We start from the raw sequence: 22,033 nt of genomic DNA, 5'->3' as shown, positions 1-22,033 counted from the left end.
TCCTCTTCTGTGTGCAAAGGAAGAAATCTGTGCCAACTGCTGCTTATGGGCAACAATTTTTGCTGTTGTCATTTAATCACTTCCACTGACAATACTAGTTTTAGAAGTACAGCTCTTACCCTTCCAAACATAGAATTTCAATGTTCCAGGGGATTCAATACAATCTTTTTCTAAAAGCTGAAGCTTACACGTCTGTCACAATAACCTGGATGACACTGTAAAAGTTTTGTAGCTCCACTGCATAAAATGTCATTTAATGTCTTGTTTCATAAATTATTTTTTCAGCATTATTCAGAAAAGGTGGAACCTCTCTTAACAGCCTTTTCAATGGCAACATTTTAATATCCTTTATCTTAGTAGTAGAGATAGCTACAAAGGCATTTGTTGGCAGCATCCATCTAGTAAGGGCTCTTAATTTTATTTGATCTTTTACTGTCTGGGGCTTTCACAAGATTCTCTGCCATTCTTGTCATCAGAAAACTCAATATTTGTAAATTTTACTGTCATTTTCTAGTTTAATTCCCTTTTGAAAATCTGTGTCAAATGTCATTTAGCTACAATGCCTACCATTACTATGTACATGTCCCAGAGCAAGGAGCAGAGCCTTACTTCCCAAAATAGGTGGTTCTACTCAGCAGAAAGAGCTGAAAAAAAGCAAGCTTCATTCTTCTACAGAAAAGTTTCCTCTGCCTGCAAATTAGTACAGACACCAAGAGAAATTGTGTGCAAGAAGGTAAAAAAATACATTTCTAAAGCACAACACTGACAACATTTCACCATGTAAATCCCACTGGACTTTGAGCCACTTTGCAATGCTTTTGGCACTCGCTTGCAGAATCATGATTTCAGATGATGAATACAGAAAATTGAAGATATGATCAAAGCTTAGTAAAATCACCAGAGTCTTTTTCAAAAACTGACAGCAGTCTAAATTACCTAATTAATTAGAGAACAGAATTTAAAGAAAAAAGCCTTATATTTTTGAGTAACTGTTTTCATCTTCTTGTCCTTCAAACAACTTACTTTACAAATGCTTGAGGATCACAAGAGATCTTTTAACCAAAGTAGACAGTGCTGTGATACAGGAAAACAGTTCTAACTTACCCCTTTTTTCACTAGGTCACCACTGCTGGGTTTTCCCACTGTGATATTGGATGTGTTCCCAATAGGCTTTTCAGCAGGAAGTGGAGGAGGGCTATGTGGGTTGTCATTTAAAGCTGTAAAAAACAAACAAAAAATCCCAAATGAAAGTCTAATTAATACCCTCTTCATGTGGATCAACAATAGATAAAGGAATCCACTGTTGTTTGGAACATTTTTTGTGTGAATGCAATTTCCCTCCTCAAAGCTGGAGCAGCCAAAGGGAAGAACCACTTAAAGAGCAGTGAAGGGAAAAGGGACATGAGAGGAACATCCTAACTCTAAGGCTAAATTCAGGAGTACTTCCCATCCTGCAAAATGGATCTTCACTTTAATCTAAAGACACCAGCAAGTCATTTCAGAGTTTCAGCTGCAATATTTGGTGATATAATATTAGATGAGTAGAAGAGTTTCTACCCCTTGGAATGTCAGATTCATTACTGGATACCCTGAAACGCCATCACCACATTTCTAAACTGGCTCACTTTTTTTTTCAGCTGTCAGCTCCTGGAATATCCTTCAGGCTGGAAAACAGCTGAGGGTTATTTCAAGCAACCCTGAAAGATCAGGAGACTTGGATGGAAGAACCTCCAGAAAGGTAAAGGCAAGAAAATAAATTATTGCCTGCTACAAAATTCAGGATGACAGAAAAGAGATGGAAGTTTCCAGGTAGTCTTTAATGAGAAAAGCAAGTTTAGACATGAAAGAGGAAACACTACAGATCTAACTAGGGAAGAGTGATGATGTCCTCATGCTCAATAAAGAATAGAAAACCCTTCTAAATATATGACATTTGCTTTCAGTGTCTCTGCCATTGAAACTTGGGAAGTACTTGGACAGGTTTTACCAGCATATTTACCAATTTTGTCTTTATATATTGGAACCATGTCATCTATTTTACAATCTGTTTGTATAATAAGAAAATTAATTTCATACAAAGAACTACAGACACTTAAGCTCTTCTGACTTCCAGCTAAACTTGGAGTTACATAAAAATATGTGTAGACAGCCTGGACATTAATAGACTAATGACAAAAAATAGGAGGAGAGATGCTATTCAAAACAAAACAGTTGCTCATTTCACGAAAATTACTCTCAACAAAGAAACAACACATAGAAAGGAGCAGTGTTGCTTATTTTCAACACCTTTGTGGCATTACTATTATGTAAAACACTGCTGTGATGTTTAAAAATGGGTCAGTTCAGTTCCATGGATCAGTTCAATTCTTAGGAGAAGCTCACAGTTACTGTGTTGGCAGTGACCAGGTATGGGGAAAAAAGTTCACCACTTTTCTAAGGTACTGCAATGGATGAAAAGTAAAACCAATACCTGGCAGTAATGCCTAAAGAAATCTTTTTTTACCATACCTTACTGATAAAAAAGCATAAAATATTTATTTACCAATTCCAATCCTGCTATATACACAGACAGCCAAATTTCCTCTCTCTTACTCTTTTTAAGGTCAGAATTAAGGGAACTAGAAGAACAAAAAAAAAAAATTAATCCCCAAGAACTCGACGTCAGGTGTTATTTTCAGTGATTTCTAAGTGTAATAACTGCAGTGGAACTTTGATGTTTCCTTTCTAACCACATCTCAACAAAAAATGCTAGTCCTAATTGAAAACTTCACTGGAGTTCAAATTCTTAAGCAGTTCTGTCCCTTTTTTGGTAGTGCTGGGTGGGCAAGTTTTGGAGGGTTTTAAAAATTTGTGTTATTTTGTTTGTTCATTGAGGCTTTTCAGTTTTTCCTGGTTCCTGACAGAATTTATCTCCTCAATAAACAAGATGGCAAAAGACTGTACAGAGATTATGTGGCCCCTTAACAATGTAAGCCCTACTATATCAATTTTTACTTTGGCCCAGTTGTACTGTTCTCCTCTTTTAACTTTTAACAGGTTACATTTCTGCAGCAGCTCCTATTTGACAAAAGGCTACTCTGTTTTCTTGGAATATGCTTCTGTTCCTCCCTACCCCATTAATCTTCCAACCACTGATTCCCATAAGGCAGGCAGTCCTTCACAACCTCCTGCTGTTTATAGCTAAGTACAGGACCGGCAGCCCTTTGTGGAAATTTCAATTACCACTAGAGAGCAGCAAGAGCTCAGTTATCTCTAAGTTCAAAAGGGTATCCATCTCGAAAAAAAGGAAAAAGAAAAAAATGTCAGGTAGTTGGCTGGCTTTTTGTTTAATTTTAGTTTTAATTGTAATTAAAATTTCCTTTATAGAGAAGAATTATGTCATAGTTTCTTTACAGACATATTCTTCCAAGTGAAAAAAACTTTTCTTTTTAATCAGGTATTAACAGAAAGACTTTTCCTCACAGCTTAATCTCCAGTCTTATCTACATTTTTAAATAATTTCCACTGCATTTCTTACACATGCAGGGGAAAAGAAAATTGAGTATTTTAACAGTGGGTTGGTGACAGGGGGAGATGGGAAATAATGAGTGAAACCACTATTGAGAAATACCACCTGGCCATACAGTTACCACAAGTTGACTGTGCACCTACTAAATGTGGCAAAACATGATTTTGAAACATGAGTTTTAAGAGCTATCTTTTGACATTTTTCCCTAAGCTCTGAGGATCAAAGATAAGGCCAAACAGAATTCTGCAAGTACACACTCCAGCATACAAAGACCAACACAAAGACCTTGTGGCTCATTGATAAATTTCCACTCTGAGACGCTGTCAGTGTCATTTGTAAAGCTGCAAAAGATTAGAGGTGGCAGGCTTTAGGAATACAGTGACTCTCAGAAAACTACAGTCAGGACCCTGATGCAAAACTGAACACATAAGATTTTTGCATCCTGATTCTCACATGCCTCTTTTTATTTCCTTAAAATGCTACCTAAACATTCTTGCTTAAATGGCCACAGATTTCAAAACTAGCAAGGATCAAAGGAACTTTTTGATTTAAATGATGAAAACTATGCTAAACATCCCAACCAAGTTGTATTTGAAGGAAAGTCTAATGCACCAATGTTTTTCTTTTGACAAGGAAGCTTGGGAGCAGCACTAAACCTCAGCTAAGGTCAGCACCAAAGTCAGTTAGGCCAAAGGTTCAGCTCCAGAATATGGTTTGGCAGACAAAACAAGGTTGCTTCTGCTGCAGGGGTCTCCTCCAAGTCTTCCTTTCCAGCCTGTAGATCTGCCCCTTACATACAGTATCACCTCTGATGTGCATTAGCTCCATCAGGTTTGAGACATCAAACTCAGGGAGGCAGGAATGAGAGCGGAACACTCATCTACCTCTGCCTCCCACCACAGCTCTCAGGCTGGCTCCTCTGACTTGTCAAACCATGCCACGGGATTCCTCTGGCAACTGATATTACCTACTAAACAGCAAATCACTTAAGCTCCAGTTGAAATGCTTTTCTAACACATTTCTCAGACATTTGGGTGAAGAACTCACATTTCCCGGGTTTAGCTGGGATTCGGATTACAGTGGGTTTCCGAGCCAAAGCTGGCTGAGCCGTCTGTTCCTTGGCAGGTTCACTTTTCGTAAGGAGCTGAAACGGATCTAGAAGGAGAAAAAAACCCCAACATTTGAACACAAATCTTACCAAATATTGCTTTCATTATTAAGGGTATTTAAATTTCACACTCAATACAGTAATAAAAATAGATAGATCAGGCTGATGCAGCTAGCACACCCAGCTCTTGGTAAGTAACAGCTTTTCTTTGTACATCTACTTTCATAGCAGACTTAACACAAACATGCTCCAGATACCTTCTGGAATTACATGAGCCACTGAACAAGTGGAACTGCATTGCTTGGTTAAAGGGACCTGAAATCAGAATGGCTTTAGGGAAATGTTTACAAAGCACCTGATCTAATGCACTGACACAGCTGTGAAAACATTCACTGAAAAGTTTTAATCAATACAATCTTGTCAAAGCTAAACAATCAGCACTGCAGCAGATAAAATATCTACTGAAACATACAAAACATTTAAATACTACTGATTACAACACGTCCTTGCTGTAGAACAACTAATTCTTCTGAAGATTCTGCATAATTTTGTTGGTTATAAACCAATTCCCATGGAGGGAACTGGTTCACATCAAGGAGAGTTGTGCCTGAGCTCTGCCCCTGCCTATATCACTCATTCCTCTACAAGCCTGCCCAAGAATTCCAGTGGTAAGACAGAAGCAATGTTTCTCATGCTTCATTACCTTAAACACTGGTCTCTTACTAACAGGCATAGGAACATAGGTGCATGTAGAAGGCAGCTCTAAAAATACTAGTACATAAATAAAGACCAAATTACTGTGTTCTTTCCCAAGCACACCTTCATGTCAAAGAGCAATACTTCTTTCTTCTTAACAACTGCTACTTCTTTGTCTGACATTATCAAATTCTGCAGTAAAATGGCAATGCTTAACAGTATCATAAAAGTGTAGAGTAGAAACTGGAGAAGGACTCTAGGTGATAAATCTGACACATATTCATAGCCACAACAACTGAGCCTGATCTCTCCTGCTGGCCTTTTCAGATGTGCAGCTCAATGGGATGTTATTTATGGAGTGTCACAGTCCAAGAGAAGAAATATGCAGGGCATCTCTTTGAATTCCTCATGACTTTAATAAAAGCATACCCTTTCCCAAAACTACTGCCATACTTCCTGATAAAGTTGGAAAAATCTGTGTTTGATGAAATTTTATCTTCAACACTTAGAAAAAAATGTTATGTCATATGAAGTCATGATTTCTTATGGACAATTTTGAACAATACAATCCAATCTGAGCAAGACACTACATATCTGTGCCTGGCAATTCATGTAAGATGTAAGAAATGCAATATTTATTTAAGAACAACCTCATGCCCTCCCACATGCACACCACTCAGTGGCCACAGCTCCCCCTTGCCAGTGCATCTGCCATCAGCCCCCTCTGGCAGTGCCCCCAGCTCCTGCTGCCAGCATGCAGCTGTCACAACAGCAGGGACAACATGCCACAGGGCCCATGCATGCTCACCCTGCTCAGATGCCACCTCCCACCAGCCCCTTGCTTAAGGCTTTCTTCACAGGCAGATGCACCCCGTATGGCTGTGCTGCGTGGATTTGTGCCGTGGCCTCTCTGAAAGCCAACCTGCCTACAGGTTCCCCAGAAACCCACCCGGCTGCCTTCAGATCTCATTTTAATCAGGAATCAAGCAAATCAATTCCTTCTGTCAGGATGCTTGTACAAAAGCTGGGAGTGTACACTTCAGGTACAAAGGATCATGGCAGGTCAGCAATTTGTCTACAGATAAAGGTATACAGGCTACAGTTAAAAATAAATTCTGTTACCATCTAGACAAAAGATGGCTCCATCACATTGTGCCCAAAGATTTCCACTGCATCTGGAAATTAGGTACGGGCAACCCACAATGCTTTAGAATGTAAGGGTGAAACAACATTTTGTTCAAGTTATGGATTAGCACATGAGGGTAGAGGGTTTAGGTGCCTTCAGTGAAAACTGCATCACAGCAAGAGTTTTTGTAGAGGACTTGAAAACACAGACCACAAGTGGGGTACAAGCATTCTGAAAGTACAGTCACTACAAGGAATCAAAATCCCACCACTGGAGCAAGTCTGCAATATTCTTTTACTATTTTATACCTCCATCTGCTAGCTACAATGCAAACACTTGAATTGCATTAAAAATCCTGAAGATTTATAAAACCTTAATTTTTGTGCTGGTGTTTAGAGTGACTTTAAGTGCAGCTGAAAAACACCCTAAACCCCGAAACTGGGCTTTGTTCTCTTTCAGTTATCTGGCAACTCTACATCAGACCTGAGGAGTGACCCTCAGGAGGCAGCAAGGCCCCAAAGCTGCATTTGCCTAAATGGAAGCTGGAGACACAGGATGAGCAGAGGAAAGGTGAGCAGGGCTAAGTCATGGGCTCCTTGACACAGCATGACCATAAGGAACACTCTGGCACACAGAGTACCTCTCAGGGTAATGTTCTGCAAAGGTGAAGGAAGTTCTGCATGAAAAATGAGGAAACCATTTTCCAAAGCCTCCATCTTATGAAAATATAGACACTGAGAGACCGAGTGGAAATGCTCCAAATATCTCAAACCATCCAAGTTCTGTAAATATAAAGAAGATTTAAAATTGTAAAAAATTGCTGTTTGTCAGCTGTTAATCACTGCTATGCATGTGATGCATAGCATAGCTGTTGTGATGCATATGTGTTAATCACATGTGATGCATAGCTGTTAATCACAGCTATGCAAGTTTTCTTGACCATTCAGCAGCTGGCAGAGGTCCTACATCAATACATCTGACAATTTTTAAGTCTGAGAAAAGCAATTTCTAAGGCTGAGAAAACCATTTGATGAACGTTAGTTTTCCACTCGTTATCTTATGTTCAATTATACTGTTGTCACCTCATAATTAGTTTAAAACTCATTACCTTGTTTGTGTTATTCCATTCCCTAGTGCTGGGCTTGGAGCAGAAATTGGCTGAGAAAATGACTGTGCTGCTTTGTGCAATGGGACTGACAACATATCAAATTTTTATGTTGTTTAACAACAATTGGGCATCATTTGAGCATAATTCATGGAGGTGTGAAAACAGAATTGTTAATGTACTCATTTAAAGCTTCTCAGCTCAAGGAAATTAATCTGCAAGTAATTTTTCATAAGACATATCAACAGACTTCTATTGATTTTTTTATGAAAGTTTTACAACAGTGCTTAAAATGTGTGGCTTCCTTAGTTTCATTTTTCTAGAGCTTCTGTTTCAAAGGGTTATGTGATAACATGTATTACTGTGCTTGTTGGAAGGAAAGACAAATGCAAGCTGTGTATTCTAACAATCCATACATAATCTCCTTTCTTTGAATTTTTGGAGAAACAACCTTTTACCTCCCATTCACATACACCACCCTTGTTTAAAATTAACAATGAGGTTACGGAAGAAGCAGTAAATTTTGCCCATGCAAGAAGGATAGATGGGTACCTTCCTGAAATATTTACTGATAGTCTTAAAGTGAGAGGTAGTAAGATGGGAATAGATACCTCAGTAGCAATAAGGGGAATCTCCAAACAAATAGTAAGTGGAAGGCTAAAAGCCCAGATAATACAATCTGCTGTGAAGATGGTCAGTCCTGCAAGAAGTACTCAGTACACATGAGAACAATGAAGTTCGAAGGTGTGGATGCTGATATTACACTTGCCAACACAGAAGTATGCAACTGTGTCCACTTTCAAGGTTTAATTTAAAAACCTAAATCAGCTGTTAAAGGCAAAACTCCCACATTCCCTTCACACAGAACAGCATCCTCACCAGAGTCTTCCAGGAACAGAGAAGAGGAACAGACCTCATCAACAACTGGTTTTATTAAAACCAAGCCCTGTGAAAGCACTCTGGTGTTTATGGAAGCATAATCAACCCACACTTGGGGGAAGATTCTCAACAACAGGCCCCTCCTTGTAATACAGCCAGAGAGTCAAAGGAAACCTGACAGGTAACACCTCAAAAAATAGGGCTCATGCTCAAGAAACACTGTGAAATGCCAAAAGTCTGATGTTCACTCAGACATTTTAAATCTCAACCTATTTACAACAACAGAGAGATGTATTAGACAGGTATGGAATCTACCTTCCAACATCAGTGATTTTACCAATCTGCTTTCCACAGTATTTTTCATCAAGAAAATTAACAGTTCACTGTTTTCAGAAATAGATTTCTGACACAAAGAGAATAATATAGACTACACCACCTTTCACAAAATATGCAATTTGCAGCTCCCTCTGCACGGAACATTGTCATGATCAGGCCATGACTGCAACTTTTAAGAGAAAGGAAAATTAAAAAAAAAAAATAGAAAAGAAAAAAAGAGAGAGACAATAGGATGCATGTTCTTTCAGCATCTGATCTGTGCAGAACCTGAAAGTAAGCTCAGGTGACACTTAGGCTTCTTGGTACTCTCTCAACGCTAGGAGACTGGACCAGCTCACTCAAACAACAGGAATGCAGCATCATTTGGGAGGAGACTTTGTATGCTTCAGACTTTAAACTGCAGGAGAGGCAAGCAAATCTGCTTTGCAGAAAGAGCCTAGCCATCAGTGTGACAAAACTGCGCAAACTATACGGTTTTGTATTCTCTGTAAAGTATATAGTTTTTTATTCTCTGTATAGAAAAAATTTGCCAAGACATGCCACAGAAGATTTGACTTAAATGTACTTGCTGAAAATGCAAACTGTCCTTAACTGAGCACTGACATCTCATCCATGTAGTAAGAAAGCTGGAGAGCAGATAAAAGCTACCACTAGAACAGCAAAACTTCTTGGACATTTTGTAACATTTAATGGCAATAAAAGCATTCATGGGGTAGAAAATGACACACTTGTACCTACAGAGAGATAGAGATGGACCTTTTCTGAGCTTTTTCTCTCTGGAAGTGAGAGGGGGAATGCCCATACTTTACACCTGTGTGTATCTGAAAGTGTCACCATTTGGTTCATTGTTCATCTGTACTAGTAAAGGTGATGGGAATTACACTGCCTTTGGCACAAAACTACTGTGCATACCAGCACGAGCTATTATGGGAGAGTTGGGAGGCTACTCCTCTCTCACAGATCCAGTTTGCTAGTTGATGTAAGACTAGGACAGTTCAGATTGCAAGAGCCTTCAGGAGGTCTCTGATCAAACCTCCTGCCCAGAACACGTCAGCTGTGAGGGCATGTTGCTAGAAATTGGTTGTGTAACCTGGTCTGACTTCAAAAATTAGATGCCAGAGGGTATTTGGACATACAATGGGTGACCAAGAAAATATACCCCCAAATTGCCCTGAAGATTAAGAAACACAGCCTTGTCCATTCTTGCCAGGTAAATAAATTATTTTCTATTGCTAAGAGATTGAAGTGCCCCAAAACAGGCAAGCCGGAAATTTCCAAAGCAGGTAATGGAAAGCAGTCAGATGCACAAAATATGTTTTTTTAGCTGAAAATGTGAAGGACAAGGTAATTTATAATGTTGTGTAAAATATCTATCTACTCTCTTGCAAGAACCTCACACGCTTTCAGCAAAAAAAGGGGCTTTTTAAAAAACATTTTCTTTTAAATAAGCATTTTGTTGTTCTTTGACAAACTTTGTGAACAAAGGATATCTGCATTTCAAATACTGTAAAATAAACAGATTTAATTATCACAGAAGACAGATCTTATTAAGAACATTATTATTTGTGTGTTACTTCACAGTATCTATAGACCTGGAACTCAAAACAAATTAATTTGCATTTGAAAACCTAAAGGGCTACTCATCTATTATGTAGCTATGATTTTAAAACCTTATTTGTTTCCTGAGCCTAGATATAAGGCCCTCACCTGTGCCAGCTTTCAAAGTCCTTGAAGGCTCCAATTTATGTCCACTAAGCAAGCATCTGTAGTGACTGAAGAGTTAATGGATGCTTCTCATCACTTTTCCTGGACACTGTCAACCTTGCAGCAGAACAACAGGACACAGCACAGCCCCCAATCTCCAACAGCAGTATGTCCTCAGGTAAAACTGTTTTTACAGGGTTTTATACCAAAGAGCAGATTAAAATGGATGAGACAGCTCATTCTTTTCTGGGGTTATAATTTGTCAATAAGTAAAAAAGGAGACAGGTGTCTTGAAAATAACCACAATAAGAGTCATCAGAAACACTGCTGAACCCTAAGAGAAGCTGCATTATTTTGATGATATGTCTGGACTAATCTATCAGTTAGAAGCATTTCCTTTTTTTTTTTTTTCTTTTCCGTCCTGAAGAAGCAATTAAAATCAAGCAGCTGGGCAATATCCCCACAGCAGAGAAATCTGGAGTTACTCAAGCAGCAGTTTTTCTGAATTGTCTATAATGTCACACAAGTGCCACCATTCATGCCACAGGAAGCAACAATACATATAAATGAATAGCAGCATTGCTTTAGTTGGATATTTTTTTCTCAGGAGAGACAGAAATGAACCTTTATACTATGATAAAGTAGTTAGACAGACAGATAAGACAATTAAGAAATGCAGTAGCCTCACTACTGTTGGACCTGAATGTAATGAAGATATCAAAATGAGAGCTGTCTCCTGCTGGCAAGGTAAGGCACTCTCTGAACTTCTTTTCAAAGCATCTGGTTGAAATTGAGTTCAGCTATGTCAGGCACAGAGCAATCAGTGAATTATATGCTGTTCCAGAGAGAAGGGAGAAGAGAAGAGCTCCCCACATGTGAAAAGGAATAAAAACATTGCAGCAATATCACCTCCAAGTTTTAATTCAAATGTATGCTCTAAATGCACCATAACCTGATCTTCTTTGTCCAAAACATACTCTCATAACTTTTAGCAAGCAGGTCCACTACATGCTTTGACATAGCAACTAATACAAGTGACAGGTAAAAATCATGAGTCTTCTGAAGCCGTGAAATTTACACAGCTAAACTTGCACTAGAATTTAATTTCCAAGCCTTGTAAAAATGGTAAGTGAGAATTGAGCCCACCTGATACATTACCAAAACTTTTAACCACCAGGAACGGCATAAGTTTCTGTTATCAGCCATAAAAGAAATGCAGAAGTAACCCAGATGATCCAAAATACCACAACTATCATCACAGCATTAGAAACAAAAGGTGTGGAGTCCCAAACAGATGCCTTCACATTCTAAATGACTGACTTAAATAGAAGTAATTTCATTAGAACATAAATGGCTTTCAACATTAGCCTTTGAGTCCAAAAGTATGGCACTTAAAACTGTTTTTGGTGATGACAAAATAGTTCTACAGATTTGTCATTCCTGACTTCTCCCTCCTGGCACTTCCCTTGGGCCAGCATCATGAGTTGGCTGCAAGATTCTGTCACAATTCCCCTCTGAATTTCAAAGCTTTCAAAGCTCCTACAGACTCCAAGTCTGAGTGGATGCTGAAAGCTTTATAAGAAATCTCAGTATCCAGAATCTCTATTTGCACCAGAATGATTCCACTCTTCACATAGGTTGGACAAAGATAAAACTATTGATGTTTGGATAAGGGTAAACTCAAGTAACAGCTGTGCTGCTGGAGATGCTGTCAAACACTGACAAATCTCACAGGATTGCTTGAGGTAAACTTGAATCATTCAGCTAGTTTTGGTAGTTGAACTACCAGTTAAAAACTGACATTTAGACAGGTGAAACCAGAATGGTTTGCTGCCAACACTGTTGTTCTTAGCAGACACAGTATTCAAATATCTTTCACCTGCTGTGGTGGCGTTAGCCTTCTGTTAGAGGAAGCTGATGTCTTATATCAGTCAACTAAACTGCTGTGAAGACTCTGAACTTTGTTTTGCCTGTTTCACCTTCTCATTCATATTGCTCACTTCAACTTCTGCCTTCTGCAGCCTCCTCATCATCACTGAACACTTCCCCTTCCTCCTTTCACAGCAGGAGCCAGCAGCAGAGGGATTGATCCCTGCAGTTCTGTTTACGTTGGCCTAACACAGCTGAGCTGTTCCAGACAAAATGAACCTCCGGTAACACTGCAATATGCAATGTAATGCTGCTCTCTGACAAACAAGATATTGGTGCTTGCCTTCCAATGCCACTGCATAAAAGCTGCCTTCCTTTCCTAAGGGTTGCCATAACAACAAGCAGAGCACTGTCATTTTGCTAAGTAATGACAATGACAAATATCTAAGAAATGCAAAGGTCTGGGGAACTGGGAGCAAGATTAGAGCTTCTCTTCCTGCCTTCACAAAACATTTTGCCATGGATTCATCTTGCAAATCCCTAAGCTGTTCCTATGGGAACATGAGAAATAGCCAGTGTTAGTGCTCTGTGCTGCCTCATTTTCAGAGAGCCAGTGTTGTTCTTGTGCATGCTCTATCAGGACACTGCAGATTATTAGTTATCCAGGGTACAGGATATGATCTTGAGCTCAAAAATGCCAGCAAAAATCTGGAATCAGTCCTAATTTTGCAGTGTAATAAAGTGGTAATGCTGCCACACCTTTTTCTCTTTAGTGGACAAGAAGGGATTGCAAAGTAGATGACATTTTATTGAATGAATAAAATCACGGGCAGGTGACTTAAGAAGTAAGGAAACTATTCTATGAATAATTCCTTTGTTAGCCACAAGGACGGAAAGCATTTTCTTCTTAATTAAATAAAGAATAGCACCTAGGACACCAACCAGAAAGAGTAAGAACAACACTCTTATCACTTCATCATGAAAGCTGTTTTTCTCAGGTGATTTTCCTTTGTGATCACTCAACCTCTGATTTAATGGAAGAATTAATGTTTTATATTTTTTCTAGGTTGTGGGCAAGTCTGTCTTTTAATGTACATAGGTAAAACATTATTTTCCTTTTTATACATTTTCAAAATGTAAATATTCTCTTTTCTTGCCCACTACATAGAGCAGGTACATTTTCCTTCTATTAGCGACCTCAATTAATCAAAATAAAATGACTGAAACTACAAAAGTTTTACCCTAAATGGCATTTCCTCTAAAACCATCTACATGTACAGGGTCTATTCCATGACTCCAGCCTCCAGACACAATGATCATGCTTCTGTTCCCACCTAGACACCATCAGGCATACATTTCCGTGACATAAGTACAAAACACCTCTCCAGTCACCCTGTACTGCTGCCTCCTTTCAGTTTTGGTGACATTTTTGCCATGTTCCTGGAATCTATCAGCCCAAGAAAAAATGGACTTCTATCCATGTTGAAATAATCACCTCTCCTGCAAGATCTTTTGTTGCCTTATTTCGTTGCTTACATAAGCTCTCCTGAGAACTGTATGTCTGTACATACCAATCTTAATAATTTAAAACTTGAAGGGAACTTTATATATCTGCCTTGGGGCTTTTATGACAATACAGAGGAGAAACAATAACAAATTGGAACTTCATCTGTCAATATAATTCACGAACTGTGAAGTAATTGCATTTGTTAATAATCATTAATATTGATTTGCCGTGACAACTACACAGCATCTACACTTCTCTTTTGTGAAAGTTAAGATGACAAATGATGTGTGGTGGGTTAACCCTGGCTGGATGTCAGGTGCCCCTCAGAGCTACTCTATCACTCCACTCCTCCAATGAACAGGGAGAGAATATGTAACAAAATGCTCTTGGATCAAGATAAGAGCAGGGAGAGATCACTCACTAGCTGCCATCATGGCAAAACAGACTTGACTTGGGGAAACATCACTTCACTTTATTATCAGTCAAATCAGAGAAGGGTAATGAGAAATATATCCAAATCTTAACAACACCTACTCCCACCCCTCCCTTCTTTCCAGTCTCAGCTCCACTTGCAATTTTCTCACCTCCTCCCTGAAGCAGCACAGGGGGATGAAGACAGGGGCTGTGGTCAGTTCATCACACTTTGTCTCTGCCACTCCTTCCTCTTCAGGGGAGGACTTCAACACTCTTCCCCTACTTCAGCATGGGATCCTTCCCACCCTGTCAGACATGGGGGAAGCTTCTGGCAGCTTCTCAGAAAGCCACCCTGTAGCCCCCCAATATCAAACTCTGGCCACACAAACCTAATAGATGAGGCTAACAAAAAAAAATTTTAAGTCCTAGCCACTCCCTTAAACGAGCCTTTTGTATGACACACCCTCTGCTTTAAAACAGAACTCTCCCTAGATTGGAATGGGGCTGGTGAACTAAACCAGACATATTGAATATTAAGAGGGCAAAACCTATCGCAATAAAATGTGATGACTGCCCAACACCCAGCTGTCTTAAACTACCTAAAAACAGCACTAAAAAAAATTGACTCCAAGTATCTAATAGTATCAAACAAGGTTTATGGAAGGAATGTAGTTATAGTAATTGATCTGTCCACATTAATTAATTATTTTCATTTATTAAAAAAAACCCTGAAGCTGAAACTGTGTTACAAGAATGCTGTCACATGACAGGACAGAAAGATAGGACAGAGAAAATGAGTAGGCATTGGTGAGATGGACAGACCACCCCAGTATGTTTGATCATGAGTGCTCCTATATGCCACAAACACTGCTCCTTCTTCAGATGACCAGGTTTCCACTACAGACCTTGAGGCACTCACATAAATGAGTCACATCAGATGGTGAGAGATACACTGTCCCAAGTTCCCCAGAGAGAACTGTTAGACGTTCTGGAGGTGACATCTAGCACATAAGATCAAGTCTTTTATCATTATTTTAGTAATCACATAATATATCCAGCAGACAAGTTCTGAGATACATACAGCCTTGAAATCTCCTAAGTCTTAAAATCCATGTAATTTCATAGTGATCTTGGCATAACAGAAAACCAAAGATTTCTTACACACACATAAACCCCAACAAGACAGGTAGATGTAACTCACACAGGATACACCTGCAAAGAATAACCATAGTAACAGTTTAAAAAAATTTTCTTCTTACCTGCTGCTGCTTCAGAACCGATGCTATCTTTAACTACACAGGCTGGACTTAGGGGCAAAACATCATCATCAAAACTGATCAGATCTCCTTCCACATCTAGTTTATTTTGCAAAGCAGGTGCTGGGGAGTTGGCTGCAGGGGATAATTCCCCCAGAGACTTTAAAACCTTGTCTTGGGCAGATACAGAAGGCCGTGGAGGAGCAGCAACTGGTTTTAGTGAGGCCAAAGAAAGGGCAGGATTTTCTGAGTAACATGACTTCTTAGGAACAAGAGGCCTTGGAGCAGGAACAGGAAATCTCTTTTGTCCATCGCTGTTTTCTGCAACTGATCCACTCCTTGCATCAAGAAAATCACTACTGCTACTTTTAACAAGGCTGGGTTTTGGCTTCTTTGGCAGTTCAGGTTTGGTTACAACACTGCTCCCAACTATTTCAGGCTGAGGCTGCAATTCCTTGGAAGGTGTTGATTTGCTTTCAGTCCATGCATCCCACTCTTCTGAAACTCTGCCTACCCCTGGCTTTGGAGCAATCACTGGCTTCTTAGTGGTAACAGATCTTGGAACAAATGAACGAGGGGCAATTTCTGGCTTTTTTGATAATCCTGAGGTATCATTAGTGCCTTGGGATTCAAAAGCTTTGATCCTTGAAACAATACTATTTTGGCTCCTTTCTGCACTCATGCTGTCCATCCCCAAGTGATTGTCTAGTAAGCTGTCTTCATCCAGAAGAGGTGACTGCTGAATTGGAGGTTGCTGCTGTTTTGCATTGGGCTGGTTCACTTCTTCTCCACTGTCTATCTTACTTTCAGTACTTTTGACCACAGGTCTGAGATTGCTTCTTGATCTTGGTTTTGGCACAGGACATATCACAGCACTGGGATTTTCTTGGCACCTCTGACGTTCAGGATTTTCAAAGACTATTAAAGGATTCTCATTTTCTGCAGGAGACTTAGACAGAAGAGTTGCAGGAGGCCTGGGAGGTTTAAGAGGACTCTGCCCTGCTAACAGAAAATAAAAGGTTTTACTTATCTGTTCCAGAACATTTCATTTGTATTATTTTTTTGACTGCCATCAGGATGGTAAACATGATGTCTTTGATTGAGAACTCTACTAGTGCTTGTAAAAATACATTTCTGTCCCTAAAAAGATGAATGGAAAAATATACAAACTTTAGGAATAAGCTGAAGACTGCTGAAATGCTTGGTATCTACAAGTTGAGTCCAAAAGCTCCTGTTAACTTGCAGCACTGAGAGGCATTCAAACAAAATCCAGAACAAAGAAGAGTATAGTAGCTTTGCCAACTTGGTTAGCACAGTTTTCAGTCTAAATTTATGAAGTGCTGCTATTTTGATAAGATATCTGAGCTCCTAAGGCCCCAAAGTTCTGACTGTCATTTTGGTTGAATTGAACAAAACTTTAATGATATTCTGAATGCAACAGTAGCTTTTCAGAAGAAAGGATTTTTACAGAAATTTATAGTAGTAATAATTCACAGAAATTTAACTGTTATTCATAGTAAATGCTGCACAGACCAACAATAAAGTTCATCTTCAGAAGACAGATTAAGGTTTTCATCACAGAGAAATCCAAAACAGTCTCACCTCGACAGCCTGCTGATTCCCAGTGTGTAGGCACACTAGTTTTTACATTACTTCCTGGCAAATGGCTGATTAGTTCCTCTGGAAAGTCAGTCTGTGTTGCAGAAGTAGTGGTATGTCTAGGAGCAGCAGCATTATTGTTATTTGTTGTATTGACTTGCACTTGATTGATTTCTTTTATCACCTGCTCGTACGATGGCGGAAGCTACAAAATAGAGATATAGATATTAAGGTACGTCCAGATATGATACTTAAAAAAAATTGGCATATGAATTAAAAAATACTAAATTAACATATATATAGGAAAAGAACACTGTCATAGTCTTCTATTCAATGTGATGAAAATCTGAGCAAGCAAAAATTGTTCTTGTCTAACCTAAAGAGTTTTTAACCTTTGTAAATCAAACAATGTCTCATGTAAATTTACACTCACCTCAGCTGGAAGATGCTCATTTCTCCTCCACTGAGCATGAGATGAAGCAGAAGGGAATCCTAATCCTTGAGGAGTGACAGGACTTGCACCTGGAAACCAGGAGGATGGACGGAGGGGTTCAGCAGCAACTATTGTAATTTCAGGACGCCTGGAAATGAAGGCAAAGGGGAAAAATTACCTAAAACATTTACAAATAGTTCTTTTAAAGTATAACAGCCCAAGGTTTTCCCAGAATGGGAAATAAAAATAGCTCAGTTTTTTTTTATTTACTTAAAGATGTTTTTCCATGATTTCAAAGCAACTTACCTGAACTTTCTAACAAACACTTAGGCTTCCATTCAAAACCCCTAATTAAATGCCTTAGCCAAAAAGTAGGTTTACTGGCTTCAGTGAAATAATTTAAATGCCTAAAGTACTTAAACACAAGTGTAACTGAATTAGATGGCAGAAGTCTTAGTCTTCATGGGATAATGAGAACTAATTATGTGTTTGTCCTTAGCCAGCTACAATCTGAAAACAGGCAGGGCAGTTAAAACTGCTTCTTGGCTGGATACCTAAAAACTTGTGTATCCTCAGACCCCAAGGGAAGATTTCCAGGGTGCTGAAGTGGGGCAGAGCAAGGCTCACAAGGTCTTTGGGGCAGGCCTATCTGCTTCCATCACGCAGTACTACAGAGACCTCCATGAGAGTGAGGACTCACAGGTAGCACCCCTGGTTTATCACTGTACCTCCTCTTTCAGAGCATCAGCTGCAGGAGTGGCCCGTGCTCCCAGGCCATGGTCCCTGCAGCACCACTGATCCATCCAGAATCTCACAAAACCTCCACTTTGAAAAGGGACTTTTGTGAGTAGATAAAGCATGTGCTTACAGAAGCTTTGGTCTCCTGACAGAAAAAAAGCTGCAGAAGCGTAACTTTTAAAATTATTTTAAAAAAACAATTAAAAAAAAGAAGGGTACAGTTCCTTCACATCTAAAATAATGGGAGACTCAGTTCACCAGCAATCCAGGTTGGTGACCTCCTTTCTCAATACCCTTTGAGAACCTGAAAGGAGGCTTGAAAGTGTGCTTATTTTCGTTGTGAAGTGATCCTGTACATAGATGTCAGGAAAATAAAACAACTCTGCAGAGGTTTGATGGTTGGTTGCATTCTCCTTTTGAGGACACATAAAAGTTGATGAGAGAATTCCTCAAACTCTTAACCTATCGTGCTTAAAAATCAAAGTATTTCTATTTTTTTTCCAAGTCTACTCTAAACATACTAAGGATAGAGACAAGGAAAAAAATAAGCTAGAGGAGAAAGCCATAAAAAGTAACACTGTGACACAATTTAACAAGTTTTACAGTAAAACCTAATTGCAATATAAATAAGAGCATCATACCTTCTATCCCTCTGTTGATCACTATGGCTAGAGTTCCGAGAAGCTATTTAAAGAAAGGAAACAAAAATTTGAAGAGGTTAAAATATACTGTCACAGCAATATGAGGATAATAGCTGAGCCCTTACCAATCCACTATCAATGAAATGCAGAACATAGAGCATGTGATCCTAAATCACAGATTTTAAGACTGGCCAAGGTTAAAAAAAATATTTGTATTAAATATGAGAAGTTTTTAAAATAGTCAGAGTGGAGGTTCATAATCATTTAAAGTCTCTCTCTGTCCAAGTTACCACCAAGAGAGATGGTCCTTTCGCCTGTCTTCTTCATTTCCATACCTTCCTATATTCTGCATTGTGGGGAACCAAGAGTTGAAACTTCTTGTCCTTTCATTAAAATGACACATGGATTAAACAAAAGGAAGTGTTAAACATAGCAGGCTTTTACTTTTAATGAATAATTTCTGAGATGTGTTCTTCAATCTTATTTAGTGTCTCTTTCTCTTTGTTTTATAGAAGGGAAAGGTACTAAGGCACAGAAGCTAAAAAGATATTTCACTCTCCTTCATGCAAAAAGAAAATACTAAATGTTCCCAGCTAGACATTTGCTAAAGTTTAAATCACTTGTGGTTTAAGAGTCAGAAACTTTTTTTTCCCCAAACCACGTGTTTTAAGTTACATAAAATAAGCAAATCCTGACCTCTTAATTTTTCTGGTTTTGCCATATTTACATTCAAATATTTTTTTCCAATGGCCACATTGCATTTTCATTTGGATTTCTTTAGACAGAAAAACAAATTATCCAAAGGAAAAATTTTTTGCACAGCAAGTGCAATTTAAGGAAGTGGTAGGATCTGTTATTGTGCAACATCACAGCATCATTAGCCAAAATCAGCAAAGCATACTTGATTGGAGAGCTGCAGAGTGTTGTGTCAGACATACCTCTTCGACAGGGCATTTTGGATGTGCACTATTCATGAGTGCTAGAGGAAAAAAAGAAGGGGTTACAGAAGACAAAGAGGAGGTAAAGGAGAACAAACCAAGGCTTCAGAGTGCCAGAAGTCATGATCAAATGGGTTAGTCATGCAAGGAGAGTGCATGTGCCAGTGTTGTAAGGGGATTACTGTAATGTCTAGTCACAACACTGATAATTCACATTTTTATTTCCTAAAAAATGAAAATAAAAGTGTATTTTATTTCTAGTCGCATGCCAATTTTAACAGCGGCTGTTTAGAAGTTTTCCTTGCAATAAATTAACCATGAAGAATATAACTGAACATGGAAATGCCCACTGTATGGCTCAGCAAGTAAACACAGTGGGAATGAGGAGAGGGAAATCAAATGTCTTTGAATGCTTTTTCTAGTTTAAAATTTTTGTTTATTTGGGTCTGCCTTTTCTCCCCTCCAAAAATAATAATTTACACTGAGGACTTATCTCAGGACAAAGAAGTTGGGATCCCCTACCACAGAGGTATGGGCAGGCAGGTTGATCCCAGCAAGAGGCTGGGATCAAATTATTTCACATCTAAATCAGTTCTGTAAAAATTGTCTAAGTAAATAAACACCTCACCTTCAGCTTCTTCTTCAGAGATCTCAACATAGTGCTGATCTAACACATACATTGGGAAAAAACCCCCAAACTGACTCAAACCAATCAAATCCAAGATCACTTTTGTGAAGATGACAGAAGAAAGTGTTCATTTGGTAAGTGGGGTCAATACATGTGCTTGGGTTATAGCCCAAGTCCAATGATAAAGGCAGGAGAAATAAAAGCCAATTAAAGAGGAATGTAAAACTGAATTGAAAAACCGGTCACCTTACTTCACTATTTCTTAATTTCTGAATAAATTCTACAAGCTCTTTTATCCTGTGAGACTCTAAATGTGCTTCTATTTATCAAAGTGCTTCTATTTATTAAACAGGAAAAATCTAAAAAAAGCCTGAAAGACTTTTTCCTTTCTTAACATAGGCAAAAAAAAAATCTAGTGAGGTATCTATGTAATCCATCAAGCTCCAAAATTCAAGTAAACAAACATATTTAAAATATTTATATAAAAATAATTTTACTAGTTGATATATAAATATATAAACAAGTCTCCTTAAGAGGACTAATGCCCAAACCATCATGTACATTTTCAGAATGTATTCATTCTTCTGGAAAAAAAAATTTCTCAAGCATTAATGGAATCAAGTTACTTCCATGTGTATATAAACATTTAATATAAACATTTATTTTTTAATGACACTGACAAAGGTCTTCCCTTCTTCTGTCAACATCTCCTCTACTTTTGCTGTCCCATTATTTTACAACCACACTTTTAGAACATATTTTGTTTTGGAAGCTCTTAAGAAGATTTAAATCCACAGTAGAAACAGAGATGAAAGCTATTGCATCTTCTGCTCTCAGGTATTCCACAAGTGCTAGGGAAAAGAAAATACAACCTTTCTAAATAATCCTTGTCCCCAGACTTGCACAGCTTTTATTCCTTCACTATTTCTAAGAAATTAATTTTAATTAAAAAGTGCATGAAATAAGACATGAATTGTTAAAATATAGTATATATCTGACTTTAAAAACACAAGAAAAAAACCTGCAGCCATTTTTCTAGCCTTGTGGTCTTTTGAGCCTTTAAGCCCATTCTTCTTTCCCTTTGTGGATTGTCTTGAAAAAGCATACTATTAATTTTTCCATCAGAAAAATACAGATTTCAAATTACGACAGTTTTAAGATTTAAAAAACTTCTCTTCCATCAGGGCAGTCAATGGAAATGTATTTCAGCACTGCTTTATACACTGACAACTGAAAACAGTTGGTTTCTCAGCATCAACAATAAGAATGCTCAGGGTGAGAATCACTAACATTTCCACATTTCCAGAAGCTTATGCTTAGGGGTATGTAAATAAAACAAGCAAAATAGCTTCAGAAGGGGAAGGAGAGGAAAATATCAGTGCATAAAACCCTCACTTTTTCATCTTATAACTTTATTGGTCTTGGGGGGGGGGGGGGGGTCAAATCGATTCATACCATTGTCAGTATTTATTTCTGTTAGTGTCAATGAGGCACTTTATTAGCCAGTGTCAATGAGGCATCTAAATGTATTTAACCTTGTACAGAATA

At 38.5% G+C, this 22,033-nt stretch overlaps 1 protein-coding gene across 2 annotated transcripts in view; it reads right to left on the bottom strand.

Moving 5' to 3' along the window:
- Positions 1-22,033, bottom strand: part of SH3D19 (SH3 domain containing 19) — an 81,650-nt gene that overhangs the window by 16,281 nt on the left and 43,336 nt on the right. Inside the window, exons 4-9 of one of the 2 annotated variants that reach the window (XM_058803481.1) lie at positions 18,920-18,962; positions 17,541-17,688; positions 17,111-17,312; positions 15,512-16,510; positions 4,556-4,663; positions 1,105-1,217 (exon numbers count right to left, since the gene is read on the bottom strand). In XM_058803481.1, the coding sequence (XP_058659464.1) occupies positions 1,105-1,217; positions 4,556-4,663; positions 15,512-16,510; positions 17,111-17,312; positions 17,541-17,688; positions 18,920-18,962 (1,613 nt within the window). The remainder of the gene's footprint in view (positions 1-1,104; positions 1,218-4,555; positions 4,664-15,511; positions 16,511-17,110; positions 17,313-17,540; positions 17,689-18,919; positions 18,963-22,033) is intronic. The other variant, XM_058803482.1, reaches the window with a different exon arrangement.

The sequence above is a fragment of the Ammospiza caudacuta genome, chromosome 4 (assembly GCF_027887145.1).
Source record: "Ammospiza caudacuta isolate bAmmCau1 chromosome 4, bAmmCau1.pri, whole genome shotgun sequence".
Lineage (NCBI taxonomy): Eukaryota > Metazoa > Chordata > Aves > Passeriformes > Passerellidae > Ammospiza > Ammospiza caudacuta.
The sequence above is the reverse complement of the archived record's forward strand: the minus strand, read 5'-3'. Positions and strand labels throughout refer to the sequence as shown.